Source organism: Antechinus flavipes, chromosome 5 (assembly GCF_016432865.1).
Source record: "Antechinus flavipes isolate AdamAnt ecotype Samford, QLD, Australia chromosome 5, AdamAnt_v2, whole genome shotgun sequence".
Classification (NCBI taxonomy): Eukaryota; Metazoa; Chordata; class Mammalia; order Dasyuromorphia; family Dasyuridae; genus Antechinus; species Antechinus flavipes.
The window spans coordinates 146,205,068-146,232,904 of NC_067402.1; the positions used below are offsets into that span (position 1 = coordinate 146,205,068).

The following is a 27,837-nucleotide window of genomic DNA, read 5'->3' on the forward strand; positions in this document are numbered from 1 at the left end:
CAGGGTGAAGTGATTTGCCCTGGGTCACACAACTAGTGGTTAGATAAGCCCAGTAGGAAGATGAGTCTTTCTGCCAGATCCAGTGCTCTGTGCCCTCTGGCTGCCCTTCACCACACAAATAAAAGTGGAAAGAGGAATAACCAGTTGTAGGTTAAGTATAGTAGTTAAGAATTTCACTCTACTAGGTCTAAGTCTGGAGAAAGAGAAATACCTCAAACAAGAAAGAAGGACTACCATTGGGGAAACATTGAAATAAAATAGAGACTCAATAAAAAGAAAGAAATGACTCAGTCATTCTATCATTCTCGCAGTTAAATATAAATTGATGGCAAGTGACCCCAAAGAAAGTGTCACATTGAACCAGAAATTGTATTTTCTTAAAATTTTGAATATTTTTTGTATCTCTGTATTTTATAATTAATAATTTCATTCATCTATCTAATCATACATCTAACTGTGAATAAACTGCAATGTATAACTAATGAGGATCTTTGAATAAAAAAAAGAAATTTTTAATAATAAAGTTTCTTTTTTTAAAGAACAGAACTTGGTTATATAATGAAGAGATGTTGCTGTCTGATTTTTTACTTTGACAAATGGTATAGTTTGGTAGTATCTATTACAAATTGTATATAAAAGACCCCTGAGTGAATGAACGAAAAAATATTTATTTTGTATAATGGGCCAACCACTGAGATGGTATAAAATGAGATAGATCCTGCCTTAAGCAACTTACATTCTAATAGGGAAAAATAATATATGTAAGGAAATGAGAGCCAGGAAAATATGCTTTGGTTTGGGGAGTCATTGGTATAGAGTAGAGCCATAGGGGAGTTGATTGACATATTATTTAGAGTAACATTGAAAGTATTCAAAGTATGTAATAAGGCATTAAGATCACTAATATTTCTAAACAAGATTTAGAATAAAGAATTCAAACTTTGTTGTATCAAAAAATTACAAAAAATACAAGATTGTTAGGAATTAATTATCTATATGAGATACACTTAAAAGAGATGTAAGCCCTGAAAACATAGTGTATATATATTTTTTAATTCAAAGATTCGAGTACCTCAAAAAATCATCGAATGTTAGAACTAGATTTGACCTCATTGATCACCTGGACCAAGTTCATTAATTTTATAGATAAGGAAGGAACAGTAAAGAGCAGTGCATGATTTGTCCAAGGTGACAGAGACAGTTCATAACAAAGCTTGGACTAGAACTTAGATCTTCTAATTTTTGGCTCAATGCTCTTCTTACTGTACTAAACTATTTCCCTAATGAGGGAGAAAAACTCATTGTCACAGTAAGGGGAATGGGTCACAATTTTCATTTTTATTTGCTTGGATTACAGTCCAGCTTTTAAAGAAAACCAAAAAGTGAAACATTAAGCTCTGTTTCATATTCTCTGCTTTTCTTAAGGGATAAGTAAAGAAGTGACTTTTTCTGAAGCACTGAGGTGCTTCGTGAGAGATTATTGTATAAAGGTACTGTACTATATTATTCATAAACAGAATTTTGTATTTCTAAATTATTCAAGAAGACATTTTCCAGGCAATGGGCTCTCTGGGAAATAGTAAAGTGGCTAATCATCTCAAGTCTTGCCACTCTATGGTAATTTGTATTTTTTTTCCCCCAAGATCAACATTGGATGCTCAACTGATAGCTCATCTGCTGATCCTGTAAGGCTGGAATTTTCAAGGGACTTTGGGGCAACATGGCACCTGCTACTTCCATTGTGTTATAGTAGTAGCAGCCACATCAGCTCTTTATGCTCCACTGAACATCACCCAAGCAGTACCTATTATGCTGGTACAACTCAGGGCTGGAGAAGAGAGGTCATTCACTTTGGGAAGCTGCATCTCTGTGGGTAAGTTTTTCATTGCTTCTTCCAAACCTTTTCAAAATTATCTGTCTTGAAATTTCCATTCCTGAAATTGTTTTGGCTTTTTTGCCTTGTGAAAGGAACAGAATCCTACCTTTTATTTCTTACTGAATTCTCATTTAAATCAGATAAAATATTTATATTTGAAAACAATAGGAAGCTGCACTGACATACTTCTGTGACAGACAGTTACTAAAAAGGTATGTATGTGAATTGCTATGTTGCAATATTCATTTCCTGGGTTTGAATATGTGATTTGGACAATTTGCATCTGAGAAGAGTCTAATTACCCTGAAATGTAATGACAACACACACACATACACACACACACCCACACACACACACACACACACACACACACACACCTTAATAAATTCCCTGGAGAATTTTCCTATTTCTGCAATTCATAGCTCTTACTTCAAAAGACACAAAATTATAGGATCAAAAATTTTTAGAGTTGTCTAATGACAACCTAGTCTCAAGTCCCTCATTTTATAAGGAAACTGAGGCTCAGAGAAAGATAATGTGATTCAAGAGCATTGTGTTACATTGCGTCAAAAGCAAGAACAAAAATATCAATCTTCAAATTCTCTATCCCAGAGCCCTAGAATCCTAATTTTTTAGAAGAAAGCTGTAGCATTTTTCCAAAAGTCTTTCTGTTCATTTCCTCTTTTCTTTGCATCTCTTCAACATCTACTGATTTTTTTTTTAACAAAAAGCCATTTGAATGGAAATGGCAACAACTCACATTAATATGATTTTTTGCAGTTATGATGTAGTTTTCTCACATCAATCCTAATGAAACAGTGAAAGTATTATTATCCCCATTTTGTTGATGAAGAAATGTAAAAATAAAATTAAAAACTGTAGATTTAAAAAATGGAACTAAAAGAGTAAGATAAAGGAAAGGGAAAGAAAAAGTGAACAAAGCACATTAACCCCTCATCAATGACATTTTAATGTCATTTGCCCTTTTTTAAATCAGGAGAATCAATCAGTTAAAAAAAAGAAAATAGTTTGTAAATATAAAATATAGCACTTGTTTCCACCCCTTCCATGCTAAACAGAATTATATATAATGGCTTCTCTGGCTTTCATCATAGTGTTCACCAAACTATAAACTACAAGGGGAAGTGACTTTAAACTCTTCAGTTTGATGACCAGAGGGGCTATTTTTAGCTCTTTTAGAATTCAAATTCTCTCATGTAGCTAGCTAGCTAGCTAGAGAACCTCTTGGGCACCTTAATATTGGTCTTTTGACTTTTTTTAACCATATATTTTGGATACATTCAAATCTTTGTCAGAATTATTCTAAGAAAATTCTTTTTAACTCCTTTCATACTCATGATCTAGACAAGTAATTCTCAGGGGCCCTCGTTAGCAAAATTGCAAGGAAACAAGGTGAAACTATGATTTCTTCCCAAACTATGGACTCTCCCCAAACCCTCCACCATCATGCCCTATTATCATGATCCATGTAAATGAACATATCTCTCTTCATCTCTACCTCTTAGCTTATTTCAAGTTCCATCTAAAATCCCATTTTCCAGAAGCCTTTCCAGATGCCCAAATGCTAATGTCTTTTCTCTGTTTATTGCCCAATTAATCCTGTATATTTTGTTACTACGCAATCATTTATGTTTTTTGCATGTTGTCCCTCCTATTAGACTGTGAGTTCCTTGAAAGCAGGTGCCATGGTTTTTTGTATCCCCAATGCTTATCATGGTGCCTAGTAAGTAACAGATTAACAAAATGCCTGTTGGCTTGACACAAACCTATGTGTATTTGTGTGTGTATGTATGCACATATGTATACATACATACATACAAACATAAAGAGTAATGGGAAATGGTCTCATAACTTTAATTTCTGATGTTTTGTGCTATCATGTTATTTAATTACATAATAAAGATGACTTTCATTTCCAATCTACTTAGTTACTCTAAACTTACATTCTTGTGAAAAATTCAAATATCTAAAAAAGAAAAGAATAACCTTATCAGAGTTTTTTCCAAACAGGTGCCAGGAGAAGCAGAGAGCAAATTACACTAATGTTAAGACAGTTGGCACTTATATGTAATAAATAATGGTGTTTTATAGCAGGAAAGGACCTTAGAAACAATGTTGCACAACCAACTCGTTTCATAGATGAAGAAATTGAAATCCAGACAGTTGCTGTTAAAGGAAAATGTGTCAACATCAGCCACATGTTATAGTGGAAAGAGTCTGGCTTTGGGGTCAAAAGAACAGTAGTAAAATTCTCGCCTACTTACTACCTGTGTTCTCATCTGTAAAATGAGAATATTGAACTAGATTATGTCTTAGATCATGTCAGACTCTAAATAAATTATTTCTGATCCTTTGATGACCTCTGAAAATGTTTTTGTCCTAATATATAGCTCAGTACTAAAAAGTTCCACACTTTCTAATTGTTCTTGAATTTTCCCTAATAAACTACTTAAGAATTATCCATGCATTAAATCTAAGAATGAATCTACAGGTTAGTAATAACTTCCACAAAAAGTTCAGTTTAGTGCTCCTAGATTGTGCTGATGACAATTATGGTATGTCCATAGAAAGTAATCCCGTATGCAGTTTATGAAATAAGGTTACAAGAGCTTATCTTTCTGAATGAGGCTACCCATACAGTTTTGGAGGTTGATTCAGTGTATTAATTAGTATTTTCCCTTCATTCATTTCATTTTTTGCTCCAATTTTATCCATGAGTATGAACAAAAGAAATATAATTATCTACAGTTCTAACCACTCTTGCTTAATGATAAGTTGAAGTATAATCTTTCATCTGATTAAAAAGGCAATTTTTTTTAAAACACAAATTTATAATAGTCAAAATGTTAGTCTGACTATCCCTTATATTTACTATGAAACCTAGCTATGAAAAGAAAATAAATTTGAGCAAAAGAATACATATCTACTTCTCAAATGTCATCTAATCTAAATTATAAGCTGTCTTCTAATATTTCTGAAACAACAGCACCATTTGGTTCTTATATAAAGAATAGGATTGCCCTGGCACTCCAAACTAGATGTGCTGGTAAATACCTTTTTTCTCTGAGGCAATTGGGATTAAGTGACTTGCCCAGTATCACACAACCAAGAAGTGGTAAGTGTCTGAGGCCAGATTTGAACTCAGGTGCTCCTGACTTCAGGGCTGGTGCTCTATCCACAGAGCCACCTAGCTGCCTCAACTCTCTTAAAAAAAAAAAAAAAGACAACATACTTCTAAATTTAATCTGCATTATTAAGTCTAGAATAAGCATTAACAAAATAAATAATAAAAAGCCATGATTTGTGTAAATGCTCATACTGAAAATTTAACACTGAGAGCTGAATATAGACCCTGCTGTAAACCCACTATTGCCTCTAAGTGACTTTTTGTTTAGTTTGTGTCAGTTCAGAATGTGAATGTATAACACATACCAACTGGTTCATGGAACAGGTGTTTTTGAGTCAGATTTTTTTTAATCCCTTCAATATACTTTATTGGACATAACACATGAATATCCATAAACATGAATATATCATTATAAATTATAGGAATGTCTGACTTTCACAGATGGTCAGAGTGGACTTAAAACATAAATATTTGTTTCCTATTCAGGTTTATTCACATCATTTTTGTGCTTGTGTATTCTTTTCTGTGTTCTGTTTCTTTTTAAAACTTCCCAAGTTCTTTTTTTAAAAAAACTTTATGCAGTTTCATAATGAGTCAGCCAAAAAAAAAAAAGCCTGTTTAATGAAGGCAGTGCTGTGTGCTTGAATTTTTAAGTCTATGCTTTAAATAACAGGTTCCTTTGAATAGCACTGATGTGGGAGAATAGATGCTGACACTCACTAAGGAGCATGGCAGCAAGAATTCTTAAATGAGATTTCAGCAGACGGAAACCACAATGAAACTAGACCTTTCAGTCCATTTATCATGGTACTTGCAGTTTCTGTGTCAAGACAGGTGAAACAATAATAAATATCCAACCAAGGTAGCTCATTTGTATTCATAACATTTGAATACATAAAAAGCTCAAAAAATTCTATGTTGGCTTTTGTTCAAAGGAGAACTCCAAGCATTTCCCTCAGCTCAGCAGTCTGAAAGTTCAAAAGAAAAGAAATGTTCCTTGCCAAGACTAAATTGTGATATATATTTAAAAGTAAAGTTTAATTTCAACTTGGGAATTTTTTTCCTCTGGAGGAGGGAATAGCTGTAGACAGTAATAATCTTGATTTAAATAAATGATCATAGAGTTTAAATTATGTGTGAGAACTTTACTTCAATTGTTTTAATAGCTACTAAGCTTAAAGAAAATAACAAGTCTCCACCTTTAAGTTTTGACTTTTGATATTAGCATTTCATACCTGAAATTTAGCAAATATTTTATAATAGTCAAGAGCAAGTCAATGGATGGATTCACAGTGTATAGAAAGAATAATAATAATAATAATAATAATAAATACTCATGTAGTATTTGAATTACAAAGCACACCACATATATATTCTCCTTTGACCAAATGCCATCAATTTTCATGGCTATGTTTTCTATCTTGACTTTTACCCACCAAGTAGCCAGCCTATTTCAAACTGTGCCATGAAAATACAGAGGAGCATTTTATTTCTACTCTGCTTCTCAAGAAAGCATAATTAATCCCAAGGAATGTCAGCATTATTCTCAAACATGAAGAATAATAAATAAAAATAAGGGATCCATTTATTGAGCCAGGGAAAAAGCATCTGTGTTTAATGTGGACATTTAAAAATAATAGGGAAGATGATTAATAATAAAAAAAATCAAGTTTCCAGGCTAGAAGAAAGGATGAAGAATAATGACCTATTCTTATTGACTATTTTGACTAGGAAAAAAGAAGTCTAAAAAACAACTTTAGGAGTCTAGGGCAGATGCATAAAAATATACTAGATGCTTTCTCCTTGTTCTTGCATTGAATTTTTGTAGGACTTTTCCACAAAACTGATGATAGGGAGACAAAGTGAAATTGGTGACATTAAACACCATAAATAAATCATTAATAATAGAATTTTAGAGAAAGGAGAAACTTTAGAGATAATCTAGCCAGCACAATTTTTCAGGATTGAAGAATAGAACGTTTCAGCATTCATTTTTTGAAGAAAGCACTGCATTGCATTGCCCCCCAAAAATCTTATGTTCTGTTTGTGTTTTCTTATAGAATGAGTATTATTTTTTTAATCGGGTTGTTTGTATGTAAAACAGTGCAGTTAGATGTTCAGTGAATAAAGCTCCAAGACTGAAGTGAGGAAGGTCGAATCTGGTCTCAGACATTATTAGCTGTCTGATCCTGGGCAAGTCACTTAACCCTATTTGCCTCAGTTTCTCATCATCCTGCAGTGAAAAACCACTCCAGTATCTTTGCCAAGAAAATCCTAAACAAGATCATAAAGTCTTGTAAGCTTTTAAAATCTTTTGACAAGAGGGCCAGTCATTTACATATTTCTAGATACCTACAGTTGTTAGAAGCTAGAAAAGGCAAATTTTGAACTAGAAACTGGCCAACAAGAAAGTTATGGATTGGGTAAACTGAAAACTCAGGATACTATATGTGATTTTTCTTTACTTTTATACTGGACCATGAGAAGAGAGAGAAGATTGGCTGTGTACAAAGTAAAAGCATTACTGTAAGGTGACCAGCTATAAATGGCTTAACTATTCTCAGCACTACAATGATACAAAACAATGCTGAAAGACTTCTGATAAAAAATGCTATTCATCCCCAGAGAACTGGTGGTGTTGAATACAGACTGAAATATAGTTTATTTTTAACTTTGGTCTTCTTGAAGTTTTGTTTTTCTTTTTTGGTCTATTTTTTCTTTCATAACATGACTATCATGGAAAAGTTTTGTATGTATAATCTATATCAAATTGTTTGCCTTTTCAATAAAGAAGGGTTGGAGAAGAGGAAGAGAGAATTTAGAACTCAAAGTTTTTTAAAAGAATATTAAAAAAATGTTTTTATGTGTAACTGAGGGAAAAAATATTAATTAAATTTGTTTTTTTTTTAAGAGAAAGTTGAAAGAAGCAAGACAGACTATTTATTCATGTTCTTCTTTCTGGTAATGTCAGTCTGTTCCAGCTCTGCCTTGTCCAATTTTTAAGCAATTTGCTGATCTACTAAATAGAAGAAATGAAGACCTACATTCAAATCCTACCTCAGACACTTAGCCTCAGTTTCCTTAACTCTAAAATGGTGATAATAATAGCATCCTCCCAGAGTGCTCCTATAAATATATATATTTATATATGTATATATGTGTATTTCTTCTGCTAAAATGTAAGTTTAATTGTTTCTCCTACTAAATAGGAAACTGCATTATTTCCCCTATTGAATAGTAAAAGATCCCTAAATATCCAGAAGATATGTCTTATTCTTCTCTATATTTATTATAGGATCTAAATGCAGGATTCACATGGTATAGGTATTCAATAAACATTTGATGAATAAATATTGTTGAATGAGTTGTTTAAATACTCCATTGAATTTGTTGAATGAGTCCCCTGTTAATAGCTGGTTGAAAGTTCCTTCTGCAAAAGAAAGACATATTGAAATCAAAGTACAGTTTTGGAATCATATGAATTTTGCCTGAAATTTTTATTTGATGCACTGCAATTAACTGGAGGAGTGAACAAATCCCCAGATCTCTATCTCCAAGTTAAAAGATTCAGAGAACTAGTTCTTCTCAAGTCAAGTAGAGTGAAATTATATTTTAAAATAATTTAGAATATGTAAAGGAAAACTGGGTTTAGGTGTACCTGATTTTATTTAATCTTGATTATAATATAAATATGTTTATAATTATAAATATATTTAAACATATTGTTCTTTAATTTTTATACTTTTATGCATAGTGCATAGCAGTTGCTGGCATAGTAAGTACTTAATTATACTTGCTGACTTATTTATTTCTATAAAGAGTTATGTTTTTATGAGCAAAAGGGATAGCTGATGAAAAGGAGTTATTCCTTTTTCATTTGGTTAAATATGCTTGGGGAAACATAGCTCTCTAACCCAAAAAACATAGCCTATGCATTATCTGTTGGTACCTTGCCCACATTACAAGCAAAGAACTTATGAGCAAGCTCATCTTGCAAACCTAAACCTATAAAATAATGATCAAAGTAAAGATAATGGTAAATCAATATGTTGTTAACATTTACTTCCCCATGTCATATGAACAGAAATCAGGAGTTGTTCATTGTTACAGATGAAATATGTTCTGTTATCTTTCACTAATTATTAATTTGTGAGTGACATTTACCTCTTTTCCAGATCTGTACGATTCAGATGGTATCAGGGATTTTATCCTGCAAGCTCCCAGCCAGTAACTTGGGCCATTGATAATGTCTATATTGGTCCACAATGTGAGGAGATGTGTAATGGACATGGGAGTTGTATCAATGGAACCAAGTGCATATGTGATCCTGGGTACTCAGGTCCAACTTGTAAAATAAGCACCAAAAACTCAGATTTTCTCAAGGATGATTTTGAAGGTGATTTTTTCTTTAACCACAGATCCTATGCATGTTTGCTTTGTAAAGTAATTTGAATTTTAAAGGATCATGTACATTTTAGCAATTTAAAAGTAAACATAAAACTATGAAACTTTCTAATATTTTACTATTGTCATATGAAACTTTCTAATTTTTTATTATTGTCATTTTTTGTAACCAAAAAAATTCATAACATCCAATTTACTTTCAAAGGAATAGGCTATAAGAATGTGTCCTTAATTATGAACTGTTCAGATTCTATTATATCCCTTTCACAGTACCTGAGAGTTAACTTTAGTTATCATCTAGTCCTACTATCTACAGACTACAACAGTTCTTTTTATAATATCCTTGATAATCCAGCCTCCTCTCAATAGATAGCCTATTCTATTATTGACTACTCTAATTGTGAAAAATTCTACATTTATTATATCTCCTTCTAGAGTCTGTTCACTAATCATACTGCTACCCTTTAGTGTAACAAAAAATAAACCTACTTTAAGACATCAAAATATCTGAATAAGCTATCATTTCCTTCCTAAATCCTTTTTCCAGGCTAAATATAACTGGTTCACTTAACCTTTCCTCAGATAAGATGCTTTCTAAATTTATTGCCATTGTGATTTTCTCTCCCTTAGATACATCCTAATTTTTCAACATACTCAAAAAAATGTGCTGCTCAAATATGAATATGCTTATGTCCTGATACCCAGAAGTATCTAATTAAAGGATTTGCTACATCATTTAATCCAGACATGACAGAATCACTGTTTGCCAGAAAAGATAAAATGTATACTTTCTCATATTTCTCAATTCAATTATTCATGATCATGATTTCTGGATTATTAGCATGAGTAATATAATTTTCTCAGTAATGTCGCTTGACAATTGAAAACATATCTGCCATGTTTCTACATGTGTCATAATACATAATTGTAATTTCTCACTAACAAAAATTTTTGCCAATTGAACATTGAGAATCATCTAGTAGGAAGAAAGAATGAACAAAGTCCCAGAAATGTAATCTCTTGTCTGTGTACCATTACCAATGCATTAAACAGCATTGAGTCACTCACTATCTATTATATACTTTGGTATATAATTTGTAAACATTTGTAAACTTATACAAGTGTTTGGGGGAAAAAAATCAGACCTGGTGATAACAGACAATATTTATTCACTAGGAAATGTTGAAGCTAAATAGTCAATTTCTCCTTCAACCTGTATCATATATTTCTGTATGTATCAGAACTGCCTCTACAGAATTTATGTTTTTGTTGGATAAAAAAGGAGTGGAAGAAGGAAGAAAAAAAAGGAGATAATCCCAACCTTAACTGAATTAACAATGGAAAATAGAAAATAATAAAGGAACAGCACTTCATACTCATTTTTACTAGAACCAACCTTTTAATAAGAAATGTCTTTATAACATACATATCTAGTGAAGACAGAAGGTATCTGTTATTTAAGCTATAGGTTCCCTTGAGTTAAGAACACATCAGCCTTATATACTTCCAAAATATAGCATGCTGAGTAATTTGATAGGAAAAGGGAATGAAGTTATAATTTCTTTTGTATTGGGAACTCCAAGTTTAGGAAATGACAATTACCAAGGCAGATCAGTACCTTCTTTCCAAAATATATTAAAAAGGTACATAAAATATGCCAATACATTTATGACTTGGACACATTGAGATTTTTAAAATTCAAAGGCCTAGTACATAAAAAATTGATAATTTATTTATATTACATGATACAATTCTGTTTGGGAATATTTATAAAGATGTATACATCTTCCTTTTTTTTTTAGGTCAGCTGGAGTCTGATAGATTCCTGTTAATGAGTGGTGGAAAGCCATCTAGGAAATGTGGAATACTTTCCAGTGGGAATAATCTCTTTTTCAATGAAGATGGTTTACGCATGTTAATGACTCGTGACTTGGATTTGTCACAGGCCAGGTAACCACTACCAGTGCTATGATGAATTATTTGAGAATTATTATTTTATCTTGCCTCACATTTTTAATAGAATATAATTAAACCTGAATGAGGAGAAGGATTGCTCAGATAAGGCCTTCCCTGGGAAATGCGTTGTCTTTCCTTAAGAAATCTATTAGAATATAGCCAATATTAATTTCTGTTCTAGTATCAAAGGAGAACTATAAAGTAACTGGATCAGAAATCAGGCATGGCTTCATTGATTAAAGTTACTATATTGTATCAGCAACAGAAATGAATATGAAGTAAAGGTACTTAATTCATTCTTGGTCATCCTTCTGAAGTTTAATCAGGAAGCTATAATCATATCTCCTTATATGGTTTGTGCTGCTCTCACAATAAACAAATTTCCATCTGACTTGAATTTTTTTCACCCTGTACAATATGCTTAATGGAAAATTTTGTTGAAATGTGACATATCATCAAACTACATTCATAGTCAATTTAGCATTTACAGTCATTGGCAGTTTAAGTTAAAAAACATCTGAAATTCAACTTCGTCTTTTACAACCATTTGTTTCAAATGATCTAACAAATCCTAACCAGTCATTTTCTAAATGGAGCACAACTGTTCAGAAACAAACATTAAAGCTTGTGTGGTGGATTATGTCTGACATGATGTTCGTCCCTCATTCATTTAATGTGTCAAAAACTTAACAAGTAAAATTTAAAAGACAGTTTCACATGTGTAAAATGTAATCATATAGGCTATGTCTTTGAAAATGAGTAAAAATTCCAATTTAATTTTTCAAAGATTTCACTAGTTTCTTAATGTATATGAATGTATTTATCTTATTTTGCCTAACACTTTTGCTGATTGTGTTATAAATTTCCTTATACCTCTCAGAATGCATAATTCTATCTATGAACAAGTAAGAACAATTGATAGGAAGCAAATTTTCCTACTCTTTTCATTTATACTTGATTTTCTTTTCACATTATCATTGCCTAATGAGAGCTCTAAATAATAAATTATCACACTTTTCCAAGGAATTAATTCAGGGATGATTTACAAATAGGCTACCATTAAATTAATACAATTCTGTTCTGTTCTGTTCCTAAAACAAACACTGACTAGAAAAACTATTTTTCAACAAAACACTCATAAATGTAAAAAATAAAAATGTAAAAATACTAAGTAAACCAACCAGTGTTTATCTAGTGTCAAAAGTTTATCTCATCTCAATGGTAGGTTTTGATAAATTGGTATATATTTTACTCTAAGTCCTCCAAGTTAAAAACTCAGTTTTCTTTTTTTATTATATCTTTTTATATACAAAACATATGCATGACCCTTGCAAAAACTTCTGTTTCAACTTTTCCCCTCCTTCCCTCTACCTCCTCCCCTAGATAGCAAGGAGTCCCATACATGTTAAATAAGTTAAAGTATATGTTAATTACAATATATGTATACATATTTATACAGTTATCTTGTTGCACAAGAAAGATCAGATTTAGAAAGAAGGTAAAAATAACCTGAGAAGAAAAAACAAAAATGCAAGCAAACAATAACAGAAAGAGTATAAATGCTATATTGTGGTCTACATTCATTTCCAGTGTTCTTACTCTGGGTGTAGCTCCTTCTGTTCATTACAGATCAGTTGGAACTGATTTGTATCCTCTCATTGTTGAAGAGAGCCACGTCCATCAGAATTGATCATCATATAGTATTGTTGTTGAAGTATATAATGATCTCCTGCTTCTGCTCATTTCACTTAGCATCAGTGCATGTAAGTCTCTCCAAGCCTCTCTGTATTCATCCTGCTGGTCATTTCTTACAGAACAACAATATTTCATAACATTTATGTACCACAATTTATTCAGCCATTCTCCAATTGATGGGCTTCACCCAATTTCCAGTTTCTGGTCACTACAAAAAGGGCTGCCACAAACATTTTGGCACATATAGGTCCCTTTCCCTCCTTTAAGATCTCTTTGGGATATAAGCCCGGTAGGAACACTGCTGAGTCAAAGGGTATGCACGATTTGATAACTTTTTGGGCATAATTCCAAATTGCTCTCCAGAATGACTAGATCCGTGTCCCAGTTTTCCTGCACCCCCTCCAACATTCATCACTATCTTTTCCTGTCATCTTAGTCAATCTGAGAGGTATGTAGTGGTATCTCAGAGTTGTCTTAATTTGCATTTCTCTGATCAATAATGATTTGGAGTACCTTTTATAAGACTAGAAATAGTTTCAATTCCTTTATCTGAAAATTGTCTGTTCAAATCCTTTGACCATTTATCAATTGGAGAATGGCTTGATTTGTTATAAATTGGAGTCAATTCTCTATATATTTTATATATGAGGCCTTTATCACATCCTTTGAATGTAAAAATGTTTTCCCAAAAACTCATTTTTCTTAAGAGTCAACAGAACTATTAGATATCCAATCCATTTTTAAAATAAATAAATCTAAAATAAATAAATAATGAAGTTTGGTTACATGGAAAGGTACTAATAAGATTCTTAAAGCTTTTTTATTATTCATATGTTTGTGTATATACATATATCATATATTAAAAACAATATATAATAAACACAAGTAGACAGATATATAATATAGATAGTATGTAACAGATATAGATACAATATATAAACATGTTATATATCTGATATGTTGTATATCTAACACAACATATATACACACACGTGTGTGTGTTGAAAATTGTTTTGAATATGTGAAATATAGTATGATATTTTATTGAATATAACATAGTTTATGCTAGAAAGTCCTTTGGTCAAATCCTTTTTAATTAGATAACAAATCATAAAATCAAAAACATGCTAGAACTAGAAGGCATCTTAAAAACTGGCTGAATGAGGAATCTGAAGTACAGATAGAGGTTGAGTTAATTTTATGACATCACATTTTTACAATTCTAGTTTCAGCAGTATATGGAAACACTTTGCACCATGCAAATTCCTGCCATCTTACTTAAACCACTCCAATGGTCTCCTGTTTGTCCTCCCTGCCTCCAGTCTCTCCCCTTCCAGTCCATTCTCCATACAATTGCCAAAAATATGTACCTGAAAGGCAGGTGATTGTGTCTGACTCCCTAATAAAATTTCTGGAAGGAAAAGGAGATTTCAATCCTTTACAACCAGAATCCAAGCAACACAGCCCTCCAGGTTTATTATATACGGCTTTGTTTCACAGACTCTGTGATCCAACCACACTGGTCTTCGTCACAAATAACATTCTACCTCCTGCCTCCATGTCTTCATAGAAGCATGAAATGTGCTCTCTCCTCAATTTCTCCTCTTAAAATCTGTACTTTTCCTTCACCATTCTATTCAAGTACCAGAGGCTTTGCCTAATCATCCATATTGCTATATATTTATGTTGTATGTATTTTGTACAAAAGGCAACATGGTTAATACATGATAAACTGGCCCCTATCCCAGGAAAACCTAGGTTCCAATCCTATCTTTGCAAAAACTGATTATGTGACCTTGTGATGTTTGTTAGTCATTTTTCAGTTATGTTCGATATTTCCCCAATTTTCATTTGTTGTCTTTCAGTTATTTCAGTTCTATCCAACTCTTCATGACCCCATCTAGGGTTTTCTTGGCAAAGATACTGTACTGGTTTGCCATTTCCTTCTCCAGCTCATTTTACAAATGAGGAACTAAGGCAAACTGGGTCACACAGCTAGTAAGCCTTAAGGCCATCACTAAACTCAGGAAGATGAGTCTTCCTAAAGCCAGGCCTGGTATTCTATCCACTGAGCCACGTAGGTGACTTATGGGACCTGGACAGGTTACAACCTCTTGTGCTCAAGACAAGTTGCAGAAAAAGTTTTGACCTGCATTGGTACAAGGAATTTCCCTAAATAAATAAAGTCACAGATCCTTGTCATTATTACTATATTTTAAATATAAACATAAGGATAAAGAAGTAGATAAGAATATTGAGGTGGCTAGAATATTGAGCTTGAACTTAGAAAATGTGCTGCTTTTGTGACCCTGGGCAAATAATATAACTTCTATGAGCCTGAGTTTTCTCATCTGTCATGTTAAGATAATTAAAATGACCCACGGATGTTGTGAGGGTCAGAGAAGATAACAAATAAAGTCCTTTCAAACTTTAAAGCATTATATAAATATTATATGTTTATAATACACATCTGTCTTTTTAAACATTAAAGCATTACATAAATGCTTCCATGTTATATGCTTATAATATATACCTGTCCTGATAGAATCCTAAAAGATAGGAAGAAAAATATTATATGTTTGTCTTTATATCCCCAGCACTTAGCCCAGTGCCTGGCATTTACTTGGTTTTTGACTTGTTGATACAAATTGGCAGCTCACCTATAAATCACAAACTTAGAGCATTACCTAGAGCAAATCTTCTTAAGCTGTGGGTCATACCCTCTATGAGGTTACATAATTAAATGTAGGTATTGCAAAATTATGATCTATTATTGGTAAATTTTGATTTGTATATCTATTTTATACAACTACATACTTTCTTGGGGTCATATAAAATTTCTCAGACAAAAGGAAGAAATTTTAATTTGAGAAATTGAGAAGTTAATTAACTTGCCCCTGGTAGCAATAGTGTGTATCATGATTTGAATCCAAGTCTTGCTGACTTTAGAACTGTCCTCTATCAATTGCACCATGTTCACATGCATTGTGTACCAACATTTACACATTAATGCACATATAAGTCATTTAAGTATATGTTTCTTTATTCAGGGGTTCAAGACTTTTAAAGGTCTTGAACATCTTTGGCGGGCTGGTGAAGCCCACAGATCCTTTCTCAGAATAATGTTTTAAGTACATAAAATACTATAGGATTATCAAGGAAATTAATTATATTGAAACACAGTTATCAGAATATACATATATATGATTCATAGATACCAATGTAAAAGACCCTGTATTATAGTAACTTAATAAATAGATACCACAAATACATAAAATACTGTATCTCATCTTAATTAGCATAATGTTTAGCTAATGAGGGATCAGGAACATACAGAAGATCTGTCCAAGATGATTTTAGTAGAATTAGATTAGATTCCCCTCTGAAGTCTTTTCTGACTCTAAAATTCTCTTGTTCTCTTCTATTTTATTGTTCCAACTTATGGGCTATATTTATTGGTATGCCAGCAGTTCACTCTGCTCATTTTCCTGCCTCTTGAGAAGGCTGTCATTGGTTGGCCACTTAAGAAAAGCAAAGGTTGATTTCACCATCTCTCTCAGAAGAGGTAGTAATCTTTAGGGGTTCTTTCTCCCCGTCCTCCCAGCACGACTGGGAGCAATCAATATAAACTCACCTCTTCTACTCAGAATGGAAGGGGCTTACATAGCAGCAGTATATCATTCCTGAATAGTTTTTGATGTCTTGCCTATATTCAAAAGAAAAGATATTTTATAATCATGGAATTTTAGATTGGGAATAGCCATTAGACATCACATAGCCTTTTCTTTATGATATCCTATAACATATCATTCACTCTTAACTAAAAATGTAATATATGAAAAAAACATGTTGGAGGTTTGAGGATGCATGGCTGCAGATTTAGTTTTCAATTCCAAATGGCAAGTAACCAAATTCTCATCTCAGCCAAATAGTAACACATGGTCTCAAATTTCCACATTCCTTAAATAATTACCTTCTTTATAATGAACTACAAAAGGAGAAAATGAAGTATGGCCTTTTTAAAATCTTTCTTCTGCTTGGTAAGGAAAAGAAAGCCATGAAAAGAAGAAGGATTGCCATTTTTCTTTTCAGGATATTATTCAATTATGTATCAAATTTCATTTTTTGTGGGGATATGTCATTTTGCATAATTCACATTTTTCTGATGCTTCTAAGACCCATGTTTATCAAAAAGCAAAAATGTTATTGTCCCTCTTAATGTATTTTAGCTAACAGACCCATACTCATCTTTGAGTCAGATGATGACTGTGTTAGATATCAGCCTAGACATCTTCATAAACTTTTTTTCATTAAAAAAGAAAATTGACCTTAGAAGAAGATTGCAAATTAATTGATTATACCAAATTGAAAATTGTACAAACAAAACTAATGCAAATAAGATTAGAAGAGAAGCAATAAACTGGGAAAACATTTTTACAATCAAGGGTTCTGTGTAAAGGCCTCATTTCCAAAATATATAGAGAATTGACTCCAATTTATAACAAATCAAGCCATTCTCCAACTGATAAATGGTCTAAGGACATGAACAGACAATTCTCAGATGAAGAAATTGAAACTATTTCTAATCATATGAAAAGATGCTCCAAGTCATTATTAATCAGAGAAATGCAAATTAAGACAACTCTGAGATACCACTACACACCTGTCAAATTGGCTAGAATGACAGAGAAAGATAGTGATGAATGTTGGAGGGGATGTGGGAAAACTGAGACACTGATACATTGTTGGTGGAATTATGAATACATCCAGTCATTCTGGAGAGCAATTTGGAACTATGCTCAAAAAGCTATCGAACTGTGCATACCCTTTGACCCAGCAGTGTTACTACTGGGCTTATATCCCAAAGAGATTTTAAAGAAGGAAAAGGGACCTGTATGTGCCAAAATGTTTGTGGTGGCCCTTTTTGTAGTGGCCAGAAACTGGAAATTGAGTGGAGCCAATCAATTGGAGAATGGCTGAATAAATTGTGGTATATGAATGTTATGGAATATTATTGTTCTGTAAGAAATGACCAACAGGATGATTTCAGAAAGGACTAGAGAGACTTACATGAACTAATGCTGAATGAAGTGAGCAGGACCAGGAGATCATTATCTACTTCAACAACAAGACTATATGATGATCAATTCTGATGGACCTGGCCCTCTTCAACAATGAGATGAACGAAATCAGTTCCAATAGAGCAGTAATGAACTGAACCAGCTACCCCCAGGGAAAGAACTCTGGGAGATGACTATGAGCCACTACATAGAATTCCCAATCTCTCTATTTTTGTCCCCCTGCATTTTTGATTTCCTTCATAGGCTAATTACAATATTTCAAAGTCTGATTCTTTTTGTACAGTAAAATAACTGCTTGTACATGTATACTTATATTGTATTTAACTTATACTTTAACATATTTAACATGTATTCGTCTACCTGCCATCTGGGGGAAGGGGTGGGGGGAAGGAGGGAAAAAGTTGGAACAAAAGGATTTGCAACTGTCAATGCTGAAAAATTACCCATACATATAACTTGTAAATAAAAAGCTATAATAAAAAAAAGATTGCAAATTAAAAGATTCCAATCATTAGCAGTATCATTTACGCCAATTCATTCTTTCTCATATGCCTGTTCTGTTGATTATGTGGATTTGTCTTTGAATAAATACATTAATGGTAATTTTTACTGATGTCAGATTTGTACAGTTCTTCATGAGACTTGGATGTGGTAAAGGAGTTCCAGACCCCAGAAGCCAACCTGTGCTGCTACAATACTCACTCAATGGAGGCCTTTCCTGGAGCCTTATGCAAGAATTTCTGTTCAGTAATTCCAGCAATGTCGGCAGGTACATTGCCCTGGAGATACCTTTGAAAGCTCGTTCTAGCTCCACTCGTCTTCGATGGTGGCAACCATCAGAAACTGGGCACTTCTATAGCCCGTGGGTTATTGATCAGGTCAGTTTCTCCAAGTTTAATTATATTCATTAATCATACTAGAACCAGAGAATTGAAGAATTTTAGATTTGGAAAGGGTCTTAGAAACTACTGAGCTCCATCCACCTATTTTGTAGATGAGGCCCTGAAAGGTTAACTGACTTCCAAAATCATACAGCTAGTTAATGCCAGCAAATTTAACTGTAGATTTTTAGATCTAATTCTCTAATGATTTATACACTGCCTAAAGCCTAAGAAATCAAACTGCAACAGAAGGCCCAAGTCCTGCTCATAGAAGACTATCCCATGTGGATCTAGGCAATTTATCAATTGGGCTATGAGGATACAAAAGGAAAGTATGCAAATTAGAACTGGCTGCCACATATAGTGATTCCCAAATCTTCTTCCTCCCTTTGAAAAAAAAATCTATAAATCTCCCCAGCTCTTCATTGTGGACTATGTTCATACCTAATAAATCACATAAAATGGACCTCAAAGAAGCTATTAACACATGGTATAGTCCGTGCAAAGAATTGGAACTGAAGAGCCTCAGGGCACAACTATATTTAAATAGTAATTTTACACAGAAAATAATCACTCCGTGAGCCAAATTCTGACTTCCCAGCCTGGTTGCATGAAGTTTCCAAAGGCATAATTTGGCTGATGTATCCTCTAAGTAGTTTTGTCATTCCTTTGATTTGTTTTCAGTAGCTACTTGCCAGATGGGCAACCAGACCACAACAACAAAAACATTATTAACATTCCCTTAACACCATGTGTACATTACAATGCCAGTTTTGAATAGGCTAGCCAAAAAAAAAAAAAAAAAGAACAGTTTTGTTTTAATGTGTCTGGTTTATTTTTGTATAATATTTCAGATTCTTATTGGGGGAAATATTTCTGGTAATACAGTCTTGGAAGATGATTTCACCACCCTGGATAGTAGAAAATGGCTACTTCACCCTGGGGGTACAAAGATGCCAGTGTGTGGCTCCATGGGAGATGCACTCGTATTCATTGAAAAGGCAAGCACACGTTATGTAGTCACCACAGATATTGCTGTGAATGAAGATTCCTTCCTGCAAATAGACTTTGCAGCTTCTTGCTCTGTTACAGATTCTTGTTATGGTAAGTACATCTTTATTAGAGACCAAAAACTAAAAGGAGTTATGGTTATATTTCAGGAATATAACAGCTTCTTTCCTAGATAAAACTTTACATAAAACTTGTGTTTGAGACATAATGACAGTATTCTAGATAGAAATAATAACAAGGGAGTGGGTTAAAAGGATGGTGAGTAAAGAGTTTGGGGGTTGATGTCCCCAAGATATTTTTTCATATTTCCCTTTATATTAATTTCTCATTACAAAGTAAATAACTCATATTTTCATATTTAAGAATATCACTCCTTATTACATTTGCTAATCAAATTCACCCAAAATAGGAGTTTTCAAATTTTTACACTGACTTTTTGAAAGAGAAAAAGAATTTTTCTTCATCATCTGAATAAGGCCATATTATAAGAATATTCCATTTAAGTTGCTTATACTTTCCTTAAATGTTTTATGAGAATTTATTATGAGGAAGTATTTTAAGGAGTATTTTTAATAAATCAATTTCATGTCATATAGACTTAAGTACATTCAAACAAGGGGAAAGTTAGTTCCGTTTCATATAAAAATATATTAGTAATGTTAAAATTCTATATTAATATTGTTAATAATGCAAAATATGTTCAGAATAAAATAATAAATAGCTTAGAAACTATAGTCATATTAAAAACGTGTGAAATATTTGTGTTTATCAGAATACTTACTATACGTTGCAATAAAGCCTCCTCTTGAATTGCACATTCTATTACACAAACAATAACACAAATTAAACCAAATTTTGTGATAACAAAATATATGAAACTATATCCTAGGATATAGTTATCCACAAGACAATATTGACATCCAAAATTTCAACTCATTAAATGTATTGCCATTTTAGCTATTGAACTAGAATATTCAGTAGACCTTGGATTGTCATGGCATCCAGTGCTAAGAGATTGCCTGCCTACAAATGTAGAATGCAACCGATACCATCTCCAGCGAATTCTTATATCGGATACTTTCAACAAGTGGACCAGAATTACTATACCTCTTCCACCTTATACTAGGTATGATTAATTACTGTTCATTGTAAATTTTAATTTGATACAATTTGTGATACCACGGTTTAAAGATGTTAAAAGCTAATATCTTTGTTGATATCAGATTGTGTTTTCCCTAAGTTCTGTTGCATGCTAAAATATAAAAGAAAACAATATTAGTGTAAATATAGTTTTTTTTTTATCTTGGACTAGTTTTATATAGTATGGAGGAGAGAGAGAGAAGAAAAGAATAATATTCACAGGCTCCTTAGCAGTATGAATGTAACCATGAGTTTTTGGAGGTTATACCAGTAAGTCAAAAATTCTGCAAGTTTCTAACAAGCTATAAAGGTTTCAAGGTACAGAATCAGCAACAGAATAGATCACCTTAAAATACTGCATTTATCTAGTACTCTAAAGGTGAGATCTTTGTCCTATGATCAACATATAGATATGTTACTTGAAGAACAAAACCACACCCACATTGATGTTCTCACCATAAATGAAATCATAAGACATTTTAAAATATAGTTAAATCTAAAAAACAGCAACAGATTTTTTATAGACTAATGAATATAGCTGGAAGAACTGGTGTTATGCACTAAAATCAACCAAAAGAATGAAACCATTTTAAAAGACACTTGATCATCTCATTTTTTGCCACTTATTGTGACCAAAATTGAAATAATTGCCATTTATGCATTGTATTTTACTGAGAAAGAAGAAGATAGATAGATAGATAGATAGATAGATAGATAGATAGATAGATAGATAGATAGATTTGACATTCTTCATACCAAAGCAATATTGATAATCTGTATTCAAGGTGAAAGTAGACATTGGGAGATAGAAAACATATGTTGGAAAATATGATAAAAGATTAATAATTGAAAAGGATCAAATGTCCTTTAGATTATTCAAAAGCCTCTTTCCTAGATATCATTAATTTTTTTCCCCCAAAACAGCACTGGATGTGGCAAACATCAAATAATAATACAGAAATTTAAATTAACTATATCTTAACAGATAGGAAGTGATTGATAACCAATGTGGGAGTTATTTCAAAATCATTAGTCAGAAAATCAATAGAATAAAGCAAAGAAAACCAGTACCAAAATAACCTATCGAAATAAGTTATTAACTTGGTAAACTATAAAAGGTTTTGTCACCATTTCTTGGACAACTTTAAGCAGTATAAAATAGTTGCCACAATCTGGAGTTCAAAAAGTACCTAAAAACCCAAAACAACAAACACAATCTGTTATCTAGGTAAAGAGCCATAGCAAATGAGAGCAGCAACAATAGTCTAGAGCAAAATATCTTGAGGGGCAAATCCAGCCTTCCTTAAAAATAGGCAGCAGGGCAGATTTGGCTGTGTTATTCAGTTAGTCAACTCCTTAAAGCTATAAAGTCATTTGAAAAATATTGCAGAGGAGAACAAAGAAAGATTAGTACAAATATTATCTCATCAAATAGTGAAAAAAAGTTGAGCCTTTGGAGAGGTTGGTATAAGATCAATTTAAATCACATCAATCCAAATGTATTTAAAGCTGTTGCTGTTAAACATGTTCTTTCTTCTCAAGGAGGATTATGACATTAGGAGGTGATACCATGAGATACAAATTAAATGGATTTAAGTGAGGGAGAGCTATGCAAAGTCACCAGCCTCCACTTTTTCCTCCTTGAGGTGAAACTAAAAAAAAAAAAAAAAAAAAAAAAAAACACAACAGATAGATGTGAAATATGAAATGTTTGATTTTTTTCCCCTGTAGAATTTATTGTCCAAGTGAGGATAGACAGCTTTTACAGGGATTTTCACTAAGACAAAGATATGTGTATCATAGTTCAAGGGTGAGCTGTTGGTTTTAGAGAGGAGAGATACATGGTCACAATTGTAGGCAACAGGAAAAGAATCATAGATAGAGGTTAAGGATTTTTAAGGAGGAGTGTGAATTATTAGAGTTAAAATTTGTTAGATAAGACAGAAAAGGAATTACAAAGAGAAAGATCACTATTTTCAAAGACTTGAGTAACTAGTGAAGAGAATGAGGGATATTGATATTATCAAGAGATTTTGAGAGGGGGGGGAGGGGGGAAGGAAAAACAAAGGGAGCTCACCTCAAATAGCTTCAATTTTGTAAGTAAAGAAACCAGATGTTACTTAAATGACAGATTTTAAATAGTTGTGGGAATGGTTTTGAAATCCAGAAAAACAATGCTTTGTTTCTCCTCTAAAGCAGAACAGCCAGGCTATGGACAAATAGCATCTCATTTGTATATATTACTTTAAGGTAGACAAAGTTCTTTCCAGACATTTCCTCTGACATTGATAATAATATAATTTTTCATTTTGTAGATGAAGAAACTGAGATTCAGAAATGTTAAACTTTTTCATGCTCACTGTCAGTAAGTGGCAGAGCCAGGATCAAACTTCCTGACACCAAATCTAGCTCTCTTTTTTCCAAAACCATGATTGTGCTTTAGTTTTATCCTTCTGTTCCCTTCTTGTAAACAACAAACAAACAAACAAACAAAAACAAGGAAATGCACGCATTGTTCTGACAGACGACCATAAAATTTGACTACTTCTCTCGTGTATAGCTTTTTCTGGAACCATCCTAAATGGAATGGTGTCAGTTACTAAAAGCCCAGGGCTGCTATTCAATTGCTGGCCCAAAGTTTCATGACCGTATTAGCTGTCAGCAGAGGTGCCAGCTTTAAATGAGATACAGTGAGGTTTTGTTGCTCATTAGCAATATTGCCACACATGAATTATTAAGATATTTTAATAAGTAAAATGCAAAAAAATTCCACTGAGGCATTAATCTTTTAAATTTATATGGATTTCTGGTGGTAATTGCATAGTTGCATAGTAGTATTTTAGTAAATAATGTAACTTGATAATTTATATTTGAACTTGTGTTTATAATTTGGATTCTTTATCTCAAGAAAACTTATTTCTGATCTCTTAACATACCTCTGATATTCTTCTTCCACACAGTGCAAGAAGTTTGATCATTTTCTATTGCTTAGGAAAAACATACAAACAGTAATTTTCTCCTAATTATCTATTTAAAATATTTATTTATTTTCCCTATTATTGAGGCTTAAATTGTGTAACAACTATAAGGATGCACTGTCTTATAATAAGAATGGCATAGTGGAGAGAGCACTTAGTTAATGTAGAAGAATTCTGATGCTCTATGACTTCAGATAAATCATTTAAATTTCTGTGCCTCACTTTTCTTAACTGTAAAATGAGAGGGTGCGGCTCGATGGCCTCTGGTGTCCATTTAAGTCCTGTACTAAAGAGCTGAACTTGATAATAAAGTTCAAATCACCAAATATTTTAAGGTGAATTGTTTTAATGATTATTCATTGGGTTCTTTTAATCTTTTTTCAGTAGAATTCACATGGAAGGACAAGTTACTAACTTGCTATTGTTCTCTTATTTAATGTTCTACAGACTGTTGCACAGATGGATAAAATAACTAGTTCCAGGAATCAGATAAAAGTCTTGTATCATAAGCACATCTTTGGTAGGCTCTTCAGAACCAGCCCAATTAATCTGCATGGTGGAAGGGATAAGAGAAATGCCTTATTCTGTTCCTATTATTTCATTTCATTAAAAACAATACAAAACTGGTGTTATTATTAAGAAAGACAATGTTGTGTAGTGATGTAGCTGTCTTTGGAACAGAAGATTGGAGTTCAAATCCTGTCTCTGGTACTTCCTGGCTTTGTAATTCTGGACAAGTCAATTAACCTCTCAGTGCCCTTGGCAACTCTCTAAAACTATAAGTTTCAAAAAAGCTACCAATCTGCACTGATAGGGGAAATTTCATTGCCTAGGAGTTCTCTATGTCAATGAGATCATTAATTGTGTCCCTAATTTTTAATTATGATTTTATTATTCTTATTAATTGCTAACATCTATGTGGTTTTTTTAAAAGTTTTCAAACAAGTTAACTGGCAAAAACCCTATGAGATAGATGGGTATGAAATTTCCAGTGACTGCTAGCACTTGGAAATAGGAAATACCATAACCATACCTTAATTATGAACAAATTAAAATTGAAAGAAAATTTGAGTGGTAAAATTTGTTCTCTAATTCTTATCCCTTGTATCAATTAGGTAAAGATAAGTTTCCTAAAAGAAATTTGCAATTAATTATGCAAATAAATTTAATTCAAATTTAGAACTCAGGACTTGAGTCTTCTACCCTTTTATTCTTTCTTAGACACATTTTCTCTTAATCATAACATAAACATAATAATGAATACACTATCTTAAGGATTGTACCTATACTCAAACAGCCTCCATTCTTGTCAAAGGAAACAATGAAACAAATAAAACACAAGAAAAGAAACAAATGAAAAACAATTTAGTTACATATTAAACAAATTTTTAAAATTCAAAGCAATATATAATTAAGAGTTTAACTATGATGTATAGATTGTAAATGTTATAGGATTTCAGAGAAGAGAGGTCAATGAGGGCTTTGCATAGGGAGAATTTCATGAAGGGAGTGATTTTTGAGTTGGGTTTTGAAAAATGTCTAGGAATTGACTTAGGTGATGGGAAATGTAATGAACAAAATTTTGCAAAGAGGTGGTGGGGACTTTGACAGAAAGAAAAAAAAAGAATTCAATATGGCTGAAACAGAGAATGTTTGGAAATTAAGTTTTCAAAAGTAAAATAGCAATAGGTAATGGAGGATGTTGAAAGCCAGATGGGAGATTTTTGGACTAAGGAATGTCAGGACTGAAAAAGACAATCTGAAAAAGCATCTAGTTGAGCTTCCTTTCTCATTTTACAGAAGCAAGTAAAAATCTATGAAGCTTAAATAACTTAGCTAAGAATATACAATTAATTAATGACAGAACTAGGATTAGATACTGGTCTTACTGTTTGCAAGTCTGATATTCTTTTTCCTTGAACATATGCTGCACATTGTCTTTTGATAGAATCCATTTTGTCAGTATCATTCTTAAAATACGATGCCCAAAATAGAAATAATGTGCTTCATATAATGTGATCATAAGAGAACAATGAAAATTTTACTTCTCTTGAGCTGGATATTACATTTTTATGAATTTAAGTAAGATTGCATTATTTATTTTACCTAAATTTAAATTAGTGGCATTTTTCTTTCCAAACAAAATTCATCTGTGCTTTATTTTTATTCCTATTCATTTTCATTATATCGATTTTATGTAATTCTTTGAATATTAATTGTATCATCCATGTAGTGATGATCTCTTCCAGCTTTGTATCATCTAAAAAGTTCATAGAAATTTTTATAAGCTTGCCAGTGAGATAGAAAATTCATACTAGATTCTGAGATAGAACAGTGATGATAAAACAGGTAAACAAATAAAATATCAGTTATAATGTGATAAGTATGTAACAGAACAAAATGCCATCAGATTAGAATTTTGCTTTAGGTGTGTTTGTTTTAAACAGCTTCATTAAAATTGTAGGAAAGGGAGACATCATAGAAATTGTAGAAGAAATGTGAGGAATTGAAAGCAGTTTGTATCATTCACATTTGGCAGCCAAATAAAGTAGGAAAAATAGTAGTTACATGAAGCAAGAAGATATATCAGAGATTTCAGCAGATAAAAGACATATGTATTTTTAAAAGCGACAGAGAAGTAGCCACTAGAAAAAAGGAGATTAAAGATGTTTGCGAGGGATAGAATAAGTGTAGAAAAAAAGGCCCTTCAAGAATCGAAATAGGGTGATATCCAAAATAAAGTTGGATTCACACAAATAAGTTAATTTTAAAAGTTCCATAATTTTTTTTTAAATTTCAAAATATATTTTAAATTTAATTTAATAATTTTTAACTTGATCAACAACAATTTTAAATGAAGATCTTTTCTTAAATCATGAATCAAATATTTCTCTGTATTTGGGAAATTTTTAATCTCTCAATTTTCAAAGGGCTTATCCTATTTGAAAATATATAATGACCTTCATATGTATAGTAACAACTCTCTTAATATAGTAACCAAACTTCTAGAAATCTCTGCTATCACCTATTACTCTGCTGGAAATATAAAAGAGAATAAAAATTCTTCTGAGCAGTGATAAAAATAACTAATACAGACCATGAACTTTACTCTTTAAAAAGAGGCCAGGACCCTTTATATTTGAGTCTGATGGCACAAAATTGTATATAAATTAAAAGTAAAATGTATGGGTTGCCTATTTTCCCATTCAATCCTACTAGTTAAAGAACTCGGTCAAGAATCAAGGAAAATTGCCTTTCATATAATCAAATTTTCTTATTTCCCTAATGATATCAACTAAAAAAAAGATAAATCAAATATATGTCACCCAAAGAGATTACCTGAGTTACTAAGCCACAATTTCAAGATTGATTTCAGAGAATGATTTTTGTTGATGTTCTGCTTTGGTAGAGAATTTTTTCACCAGAGAGTCCAATGCCAATGAAATTATAGTGAGGGGAAAAGGAGAAGGTTCAAAATACCTCGTAGAATTAATGTATTGTTAAGTAAAGTCTTAATGGTATTTTAATTTAACAAATGAAAGGAATTAGAAAGTCACTGTAAATGAATGAAGGTATAAATTATGACATGCTTGTCCATTTTGCAGATAACAGAAGATCAAGAGAGATAGCTAACACAAGCGATAGAACAAAAATGCAAAAACATCTT

At 32.3% G+C, this 27,837-nt stretch overlaps 1 protein-coding gene across 1 annotated transcript in view; it reads left to right on the forward strand.

Moving 5' to 3' along the window:
- RELN (reelin) overlaps positions 1–27,837 on the forward strand; it is a 389,961-nt gene that overhangs the window by 302,360 nt on the left and 59,764 nt on the right. The window contains exons 39-44 of the mRNA XM_051963196.1: positions 1,644–1,873; positions 9,200–9,420; positions 11,231–11,378; positions 18,780–19,038; positions 19,896–20,145; positions 21,010–21,178. Of these exons, the coding sequence (XP_051819156.1) occupies positions 1,644–1,873; positions 9,200–9,420; positions 11,231–11,378; positions 18,780–19,038; positions 19,896–20,145; positions 21,010–21,178 (1,277 nt within the window). The remainder of the gene's footprint in view (positions 1–1,643; positions 1,874–9,199; positions 9,421–11,230; positions 11,379–18,779; positions 19,039–19,895; positions 20,146–21,009; positions 21,179–27,837) is intronic.